Raw genomic sequence first — 10,456 nt, 5'->3', positions numbered from 1 at the left:
CAAACTTCTTTCCACTCCAACTCCCGTTATAAAACCATGTCACCAAGTGTGAATTCTTCCTGGCTTATTTCTGCACATATACACATGCAGATGAGCTGGAGCCAACAGCCTTTAATGTAGTGTTTCCCTACATGGAGGCGTTTTTTTGATGTTTGTGGTGTCTCATTACGTTTAGTGACCCCAGTGGATTTCATTGTACTTTTTTTTCTGTGATAGCAGTATGTTCAAGTAAATGTGATGTTTATATGGCCATAGTATCCTGAAATGTATTATAAAATACTCTCTCTCTCTCTCTCTCCCTGTCTCTGTCTCTCTCTCTCCCTCTGGTGTTGTATTATTGTGAAAGAGCAGGTGCTGCCGGCCCAATTACCATACAGCTGAAAGCACAAAGAAAAAACTTTACTCCCTCCATATCCCCTCCTCTCCCACCCTCCTCCTCCTCCTCCTCGTCGTACTCCTCACAAAGTCCCTTAATGACAGCCACGCGAGTGACACACCACCAAGCCTTTTACTGCCTCTACCAAACACAAAGTCAGAGAAATACACACGCATGTAGAGTGAGCGGTGGAGGTATGCGGGCATTCAGTCAATGTGTGTGTGTACTTTGGCTCTGATTTCTTCTCAAGGACAAGATTTAACTGAAATCCCAAATAATAAACAACCTGGAATGTAAACCCGGGCTGTATCAGCCACAAATGGCATTAGTTCGATAGCCGAAACCAGCAAAAATTTGACTTTTGAACGAAACTCCAACAGAATCATGAATGAATTTACAGGATTTGAAATGAGACGTAACGCATATACCAGTAACGCTTTACTAACTGTCGGTTAACGGCTTTCGTACAGAAATTTAATTGACTGGTCCCGGGTTTTTGTCTGACATTTTCTTTATTTACCACTGATAATACATGATAACTAACCAAGCGCAATAATTCAGACCCGCACACGTATTTCCTATCGTATAATGACCGAATATGCGGAATAAAGGTGTTTTCAAGAATTTAAGTTGCGGAACGTGGAGCTAATAAATAGAGATAGATATACAAATCGGCTCGCTTTGGGTGTGTGAGCATGCGAACGCCTCTGCAGGGGTAACAGCATAGGAATGTGCCCGAGCAGATGGTCGCTGGAACCAGTTGGGACGAGCGACTGGCCGGCTGGCCCCAGTAAACTACAGGCCAAACCTCTATGATAACCCTGAATGAGAGGAGCGGCCACTGGGCTTGGATCGGTGGGTCTCCCGGTAAATCACTCGGTTTTGATGTGGAGGATTTTCCTGCAGCAGAGGAATAAAGAATTTGTCGGAATTTAAATGGAGCCTGGTGTTGTGTTTTGTTGTGGAGGAGGGAGGCATCAGTGGGAAGCGAGGGGTTGTTGCACATTTAACAGCTCACTAGCCATTTGGTCTGTCCCTTTGAGAGAAAGAGAAGAGGGGGGAGGAGGGGGGGGGTCGGTTTGGAAAAGTTGTGCCCCCCCCCCTCCCTCTTTCTTTGTGATGGCCCCGGGGCGGACTTGTGGTGGTGGTGGGAGGGAGGGAGAGGAGAGGAGCAGAGGGGCTCATTTGCATCTTATTACACTGCGCCTGCTGGCCCGGTATATAACTCTGAGCCAGGCAGGAGACCCATCAGACACACGCACCGAGAGAGAGCAAAGAGACGCAAAAGAGAGAGACAGACACTTCTGTGTTTCAGCATATCATTATCCATCAAGAGGAAAAATAAACAAGGCCATCGCAGAGCTGCCTCCTTCTCCCGTGCGTCGTTTGACTGGAATTAATTCATTATTTCATTTCCATTGGGGATTTTCATGCACGTTTCTCCAAGGGATCCTCCGGTTCAGGATTACTTTACTTTCTGTCAACAAACTCGTGCTTCGTACATGGAAAGCAGCGGGAGAGAAGACGCACCTAAGGAGCAATCAAACTGAGTCCCCCTGAGTCCCACTGAGCCCCACTGAGTCCCACTGAGCCCATCTGCCCTCCTGCGCGCCTCCATTGACTGAGACATAACGGAAAGCAGCTTTTATCCATGATTGTTTGAGCTGAGCAACACAGACCAGTGGAGCTTTCACTGCTTGTTGAAGGGCTGTCAACACAATGGGACGCATGTGTGTGCTCCTGTTTGTCACTCTCTCCCTTCTCACCTGTCAGGTATGACCTAAATATCACTCATTATCATCTAATTACGTAAGTTGTGAAATTGTGGAGTTTCTTAACCTTTTTTTATAGCTCTTTTGATCGCCTAGAAATCATTGTTTGTATTTATAGGTCATGTGCTCCGGAATGTTCGAGCTGAAGCTGCAGGAGTTTCTCAATAAGAAAGGGGTACCGGGGAATGCGAACTGCTGCCCGGGTGGCTCGGCTCTGCCGCAGGGGTACCAGCAGTGCGAATGCAAGACTTTCTTCCGTATCTGCCTGAAGCACTACCAAGCCAACGTCTCCCCCGAGCCCCCCTGCACGTACGGCGGGGCTGTGACGCCGGTCCTCGGCTCCAACTCCTTCCAGGTGCCGGAGACCAACGCGGAAAGTTTCACCAACCCAATCCGCTTCCCCTTCGGCTTCACATGGCCGGTGAGTTTTCACACACCCGAGGCACCAGTTTTTAATCATATCTTTGTCATGTTGCAGGAGAGAATAATTACTTGTCTGAAGTAATATTATAGTATTAAAAAATCATTAGTAATGTTAGATCAGTGTAAAGTAAAGTAAATGTTGTGGAAATATCACAGGCTTATTCCAGTGGGGTACATTACCTTTGAAGAATGCATAACGCAACAGATGCTCCCATACTTAACACTTGTGAGGGTCTTTGTCAGGAGAGTGTGAGAGGGGCTATTGTAGTATTTCTGCGCTCTTGTGTAGGATAACACGGGGAGAAGGAGGAGGAGGAGAAGGAGGAGGGGGTGTCCCGGTGTTTTCACCAAACGCTTCTCTTCTCCACCAGGCGTGGTGGGAAATTTAACATCCTCTGAGTTGGCACATCATTGGCAGCACAGCGTGAAATTCCGCCTCGTTTAGTTTAACGGCGGTGTCAGAGTGCGATAGTAGCAGGGGTTTGAAAAGGGAGCAGGTAGTAGCTCTTATTAGGCCCCTAATCAACACGGGAATTAGGCTGTGAAGTTTATTGGGAGGCCTCCTAATGGCAGTGTGGAGGCAGGGACAGGGAGGCATCCAGGCCCAGCAGCTGTTGACTCTCTCTCTTTCTCTCTCTCCCTCTCTCTCCCTCCTCAGGGGACGTTTTCACTGATCATTGAAGCTCTGCACACTGATTCCCTGGACGACCTGACAACAGGTGGGTGACCGGCAGACAGAAGCAGAAGGACAGCCTACAGTGTTCAAAAGCTGACTGGCCTTCATGTTGTTGTTTTCACTTGAGGGTCAAACTGGGCCAACTAGCACACATTAACCTGGCAAATAGGACAACATGCTGACAACTACTTTCACCTTTTCACTGCTTTTATGTTGTGTGATTATAAGATAGAGTGACTTGACTTGGCTTTGTTCAGTAATGCATTGGCTTGTGTTTTCAGCGTCAGCATTTTTCAACATCTCATGGAGAAAATGCCACTCATTGTCACAAATGCCAATAGGGATTTTTAGCCTTAAATTTAGACTGAACCCTCTGAACTCCACATAACCCTTTAATGGGCCATAGCTGTTAGCTCTTAACACTACACGATCATATCCGTTCATATGATTATGGCTGTGTATGCTGGTGGCAGTAAGGGAACAATCAAGTATGCCAGTACAATAAGTAAACAATGGGTGTATAATCATTTATGTTTATGACAGAGTGTCACCCCTTGTTGTGTCCTCTCATAACACCTCAGATTCCATAACTGATTATTCCCTTTAGGCAGTGCAACATGCTGTTAGTGTTTAGTCATAACCCTGACAGTAATAACATATGATATAAATATATATAAATAACAGCTGTGTTATTGACTCTTCCAGACAACCCAGAGCGTCTGATCGGCAGGGTCACCACTCAGCGTCACCTAACCGTGGGCGAAGAATGGTCCAAAGATATGCAGATATCTGGCAGGACAGAACTGCGGTACTCTTACCGTTTCCTGTGTGATGAGCATTACTACGGTGAAGGCTGCTCTGTCTTCTGCCGCCCCAGAGATGACGCCTTCGGACACTTCACCTGTGGCGAGCGAGGAGAGATCATATGCAACTCTGGCTGGAAGGGACAGTACTGCACAGAACGTGAGTAGTTGTGGGTTTGTGTCATGATACAACACTTTCATTCAGGTAGTGTGGAGTAGAGTAATGTGAGAAAGGTCCACAAAAAGGGGAAAATAACAAACAATCTTTGCCGCAGTAGCATTCCATTACAGCTGTCAAGTGTTTACATACAGAATCTGGTCTCACAACATTACCTCAGTATCCACAAATCCGCACAATAATTCCACAACATTGGTTTGGGATAATCACTCACTGACAGTAAAATGCTTTCTGGATTGCCAAAAACTAATTACCAAAAACAAATAATGATCAAGTTGAGGTTCTACTAAGAAAAATTTTCTGTGGTTCCATTTTCCCCAACAGTCATTTGCATATGTTTATTGTCTTGAGACTTTTCCACCTTTCTAATGCGGGGCCCGTGTGCAACAGGCGTCAGTTAGTTAGTCCACAGCACCAGAGGCCTCCATTCTAATGAGCCGCAGTGGCTCCTCAGTAATTCACACGCCGCGTGCCTTCCATTAGACCACTGGGGCCTCCTTGCCCCAACCCTCCTCCCCGATTGGCCGAGTAGGGGTCCTGTATTGTTGTGACTTGGGTTGGTGATTGGCCGAGCGGGGTTGTGTATTGTTGTGAAGGGGGCAGCTGCTCGGTGAGAGGAGACAATGGAGCAGCTGTCTGGTGGTTAGCTCCACACAGACCAGCTGGCCCTGGGGGGAGGAGGGGAGCGAGGGGAGACAGGAGGAGCGGAGGAGGGAAGGGGAAGAAAGGCAAATGCTGTAGAGGAGAGGAGAAGAAGAGGGGAGAATAGAGGAGGAGCAGAAAGAGCATAGGAGGATGGAAGAGGATGGGAGAAGAAGGGGTGGGTGGGTGTGTGTGTGTGCGGGTGAGAAAAGGGACTTCTGACCCACAGTCAAGGGGAGAAAGGAGGCTTTGTATGGAACCCTTTTGTGTTGAGAGCAACCATGTTAAAGGAGTGGGCTTGTTGGCTGGTTCCCTCCTTGGTGACGGAGGTTGTTCGAGCTCAGTGTGTCCTGTAAAGCCTGGAAGGTAAAAGTTCCAGAAACTCTTACAGTATAGGAGAGTCCCACATTATAGTAGAGACCTGAGAGAGACACAGATGGATTGGCGATTATCATTGACTAACCTGTTTGTGTTTCTTCTGCAGCGATCTGTCTGCCTGGCTGTGATGAAGAACACGGCTTCTGTGAAAAACCTGGAGAATGCAAGTAAGTCACCAAAGCATGGACATCTGTTATTATGTCCTTTGTCCCAAATGATTTAGATTTTATTCACCCTGAAGTGGAACAGTTATTTACTTTTGTTGTTGTTTATGTTTTGTTCCCAGGTGTCGCGTTGGCTTCAGTGGGCGTTACTGCGACGACTGTATCCGTTACCCTGGCTGTCTCCATGGAACCTGCCAACAGCCCTGGCAGTGTAACTGCCAGGAGGGTTGGGGGGGGCTCTTCTGCAACCAGGGTGAGTTTAGACCCCCTCCCAGTGGAGATTTACTTTGTCGGGACCCCATGGGGTTTATTCAATACGCATTGTTTTCGTGTCATATTAGCATACAGACTCAAATGTGCTGACGTTGACTCTGTGTTATTGGTTTTTCCAGATCTGAACTACTGCACGCACCATAAGCCCTGTCTCAATGGAGCCACATGTACCAACACTGGCCAGGGCAGCTACACTTGCTCCTGTCTACCCGGATTCACAGGTGCTAGCTGTGAAATAGAAGTTAATGAATGTTCTGGAAACCCCTGTCGCAATGGAGGCAGCTGCACTGTGAGTACTGAGCGAGAGAGGGGTGGATGAGTTAGTAACTGCTATCTTTGGCAACAGGTTTTTGAGTAACACCATCTCTGACATTGTTTCCCATCTAGGACCATGACAACACTTACAAATGCACCTGTCCGCCTGGTTTCTATGGCAACAACTGTGAATTGAGTGCCAACACTTGTGCAGATGGCCCTTGCTTCAATGGTGGGCGATGTGTCGACAACCCTGAAGGTGGCTACTTCTGTCAGTGCCCAATGGGACACGCGGGCTTCAACTGCGAGAAGAAAATTGACCACTGCTCCTCCAATCCCTGTTTAAATGGTATGTGTGTGTGTGTGTGTGTGTGTGTGTGTGTGTGTGAGAGAGAGAGAGAGAGGGAGAGAGAGAAAGAGAGAGAGATAGAGAAGGAGTATTTGAAGCCTGTGCAGTACATTTCTATTGGACTATCGGATTTGAGGCCTAACCCTGGTCTTTGCCCCCTCTCAGGTGCAGAATGTGTGGACCTGGTTAATTCCTACCTGTGTCAGTGTCTGGATGGATTCTCTGGTCCTAACTGTGAGGACAGCAGCAGCATTTCCGGATACTGTCTGTCCTTCCCCTGTGACAATGGTGGGACCTGTCAGGAGGAAGTAAACGGCTACACCTGCACCTGCCCCCCAGGTATGATGACTGCCAACAATTTCATTGATCTCATTGCATTTTCAACTAATTTTTGTGTGAAAGATCCTAAAATCAGTGGAGCTCACATCATTCTGCTTCCTCTTCAGGCTACACTGGTAAAAACTGCAGCTCTGCCATCTCCCGCTGCCATCACAACCCCTGCCACAACGGAGCCACCTGCCATGAACGCGGAGGCCGCTACGTGTGCGCTTGTGTGCCTGGCTACGGTGGCCACAACTGCCAGTTCCTCTTACCCGAGGTTCCCAGGGGTCAGCCAGTGGTGGATGGACCAAACCGCAGATATTCTTCACCGGAATCTGGAGATGTTGAAGAAGAGGATGATGACGATAGTGGATTCCCCTGGACAGCTGTGTGCGCCGGCATTTTCCTTGTCCTTGTGCTCCTGATTGGCTGCTCAGTGTTGGTGGTCTTCGTTCGGGTCAAACTGCAGGAGCGGCACAGTCACCATGGTGACAGCGTCTATAGTGACAGCCGTGAGACCATGAACAACTTGACGACAACCAACAACTGCCTTCGCAATGACAAGGAACTGGGGGCTCTGATGGCAACGTCAATCAAGAACACCAATAAGAATGCAGATTATCATTCGGAGCTTGCTGGGTCCCTGAGTGGTTTGAGTGGGCTCAGTGGGTCAGAGAAGAACGGCTTTAAGACCCGCTACCCCAGTCTGGAGTATAACCTGGTCCATGAGGTCAAACCCGAAGAGCTTTCACTGTGTAAAGAAGAGGAGCAGGATGAGTCAGAGGCCAAATGTGAACTACTGGATGAATCTGACACAGAGGAAAGACACAGGAAGAGACTAAACAGGTACAGATCCATCACAAAAACACACCTATACATTTAATGTTGACGCATGGGTTTCCTCAACGTGAATCTGGGAAGGTGTGAATTGTATGTGTTGTGAGAGTGACCGCAGTTCTGAATCTATGTTCTCCTGTGATCCACAGTGACGCATCAGAAAAGAAACTAGCAGAAGAGTCTCCAAGCTGCAGTGAAGCAAAACATCAGTCATGCAGCGATTTGAACTATCACCCAGTGAGTGAGGCAAGATATCACTCAACTGTTGATGTGGATTACCACTGTTCCAGTGATAGTGGGTACCAGTGTACCACCGATACCAAATACCAGTCCGTCTACGTCATATCTGACCAGAAAGACGAGTGTATCATCGCTACAGAGGTGAGTACAAACAGCACTAAAAGTAGAATTCTTTGCCTTGCAAATACACAATACACCTTTTTCACCACATGGAAAAAACAACAATCTCTGACAATCTTTCTTTTTCTGTATTACAGGTATGATACCAGTCCAGTCCAGAACAAACCAGGTTCTCTGGTTGAAGGTCCAGTCCAGCTCTGAGCAGAGCTCCATTTGTCTCTAGGAGGTTTTACTCCTGCTGTTTGCTGCTGTTTGGACTTTGAGCCATGGTGCTACTGAGCTAGCACACAGTCAGCACCCACTTCACAAGGACCAAGTACTGCATTAGTACTACGGGTGAATAATGGACATTTTTGACTTTCGATGGAAGCGATTATATTTTTGACGCAGTGCTTTGGATGGGTGGATTAAGTACGAAACGACTAAGTACTAGCACTCAAACTAGTACAAACTCTTTACAGAATTAGTGCTGAAGGAGCAGTCAAATGATTGCTGGACAACTAAGGAGGAGTTTGGTTGATCTTCAGTGGTTGCAGTACTGATGGTTTACTGCTCATACCAGTCTCTGGATAAACAATGTAATATTGACTTGGATATTGACTAGTGATAATGTAGTACTTTGGAGTACTGATTCAATGAACAGTGTAGTACCTTTGGAGTACTGAGAACTTTTGAAGTACTATTGTAGTACTGTTATGTGCTGTCTGTTGTTTAACAATGCAGTGTAAAAGCTGTGGTGGATACTGATGTTCTGTTTAGTGCTGCAGGGTCAAAGGTGAAGTGGTAGAAGTCCCTCAATCTTCATCTTTCCTTGCTGCATTTTATCCTTTCAGGAGAAATTATTTGAAAAAAAAACTCTATTATTGGACAAAGTGATTTCTTTTAACAGTGGGATTTCTACAACAACTTCAGCTGCACCTCTGTGGAAGTACAGACGCAGTGTTGGCTGAGCTGGTTCTCAGCACAAAGTAGAGAACTGAAGACTCCAGTAGTGACTGCAGATTGATCCAGCATGGATCGTGTTGGGCCATACTGGCCCCTGACCCCTAAACGTTGTGATACGTTGGGCAATGTTTTGAGCAAGGCAACTAGTGCAACATTCCATAGCATTCAAATGGATTTGGGTCTCAGTGAACAAAATCAAAGTGAATTTCAGGGATGCATGTCTTCAATAACCAGTCATTTCATTTGTTCTGTATTTTATTCCCTTCTGCCCTCCTTACAACATTTTTCCTAGATTTATTCTATGAAAATCGGTGCAACTCGGTTTTGTGGCAACTCACTTGCTTGTCAAAATTGCCTGAAGAGTTGCCTTTAGTACAAACTTGCCCTCATCGCTGATCCTGTAGGGTTTTTCCAGTCAGCTGAGCTATAGTGGGCTAGTCGTAACTACCAAGACCTCATTGCACTATGGAGGTGTGTGTGCGCACGCGTGTGTCTGTGTCTACAGACCAGGTGATGACTGTGTGTGGTGTCAAACCTATTCTCTGCCCACCCCCACCCACCGCCTTCACTCCCAGACTTCCACTATTGTTGAAGGACGACATCGCCCGGTCTTCGGTTAGGATAAACTGTCCATTATTTGTTTCTTGTTTATTTTATTTGTTATATAAAGACAGATGTATTCTTTTAACTTATGTAATTATTTGTGACCCTTTTGTTTTGTGACATTTCTTTTGTTAAATCTGTTATAATTTAAGTTGATTTTTTTTTTTGCAGATAATGTATGTATGTAAGTATGTATGCATGTATGTGTTAGGCACTTGAGACCACTGTGACTGTGTTGTATTTAAGAGAAAATCCTTTGTACAGAGCCTTTTGTTTTTATCATTGGAAAACAATGCAATATTTTTCCAAAATAAATGAGGAATGAAATATAGCACTTTTGGAGTTAAGTGGTTCTATTTCTATATACTGGAATGATGCACTAAAGACAGAAAGAAAGAATTAATTTCAACACACTTTGATTAATGCTTCAACATAAGAAATAACATGAATTATAGATAAGATGACACAATAAACAAAGAAGAATAGTTAAACTATTTTCATACACGGTAACTAATAATAGTTTGAATTTGTTGTTGCTAACTGTTAAAAGTATCGTTCCGTCGGTGTGCGAGAGTGTGTGTATGAGGGGCCATGTGTGTGTATGTGTGTGTGTGTGTGTGTGTGTGTGTGTGTTGGTCTGACACAGCAGAAGACTGTCTCCTCGTGGAACCACTAAATGAGACAAAGACACACCCCATAATCATAGACCACTTAGCTGGCCTCCTCTGAGGCCAGAGTCATCTCTTTGTGTGCAAGTATTTGTGTGTGTGTGTGTGTGTGTGTGTGTGTGTGTGTGTGTGTGTGTGTGTGTCTGAGCGAGAGAGAGAGAGAGAGAGAGAGAGAGAGGGGTAAGCAGGAGAGTATATGTGCATTTCTATGAGTGTGTTTATTGATCTGCCAGCATGTATGAATGAATGTGTTTTCTGAGTGTCTGTACATGTGTATTTGTACTTATATGTGCGTGCGTGCGTGAGTGAGCATGTGTGTTTCTCTATGTATGATCTTGTTTTAAGCAGAGGGGGTATTTATAGCTGGAGAGAGAAACCACCAGTCTGGATTTAGTCCCAGTTGCCCCCGCCTGACGACACTGTATGTGTGTAC

At 46.0% G+C, this 10,456-nt stretch overlaps 1 protein-coding gene across 1 annotated transcript; it reads left to right on the top strand.

Annotated features, from left to right (window-relative positions):
- The first annotated feature begins 1,821 nt into the window (after positions 1-1,821).
- LOC143004739 (delta-like protein D) lies at positions 1,822-9,668 on the top strand. Its single transcript, XM_076155867.1, has 12 exons — positions 1,822-2,149; positions 2,267-2,569; positions 3,230-3,290; positions 3,953-4,210; positions 5,355-5,415; positions 5,535-5,665; positions 5,805-5,974; positions 6,073-6,289; positions 6,455-6,628; positions 6,736-7,456; positions 7,597-7,828; positions 7,945-9,668. Exons 1-12 carry the CDS (start codon positions 2,096-2,098, stop codon positions 7,948-7,950), a joined length of 2,388 nt encoding a protein of 795 aa, XP_076011982.1. The 5' UTR covers positions 1,822-2,095; the 3' UTR covers positions 7,951-9,668.
- Positions 9,669-10,456: the final 788 nt, after the last annotated feature.

This window comes from Genypterus blacodes, unplaced genomic scaffold (assembly GCF_046128005.1).
Source record: "Genypterus blacodes isolate CSIRO-AG114 ecotype Tasmania unplaced genomic scaffold, CSIRO-AGI_Gbla_v1 ptg000067l_1, whole genome shotgun sequence".
Classification (NCBI taxonomy): Eukaryota; Metazoa; Chordata; class Actinopteri; order Ophidiiformes; family Ophidiidae; genus Genypterus; species Genypterus blacodes.
The sequence above is the reverse complement of the archived record's forward strand: the minus strand, read 5'-3'. Positions and strand labels throughout refer to the sequence as shown.

Coding starts and splice junctions, on each gene's coding strand:
- LOC143004739 (XM_076155867.1), top strand. CDS start 2,096: ATGGGACGCATGTGTGTGCTCCTGTTTGTCACTCTCTCCCTTCTCACC. Junction 2,570..3,229: donor CCTTCGGCTTCACATGGCCG/GTGAGTTTTCAC, acceptor CTCCCTCCTCAG/GGGACGTTTTCACTGATCAT. Junction 3,291..3,952: donor CCTGGACGACCTGACAACAG/GTGGGTGACCGG, acceptor TGACTCTTCCAG/ACAACCCAGAGCGTCTGATC.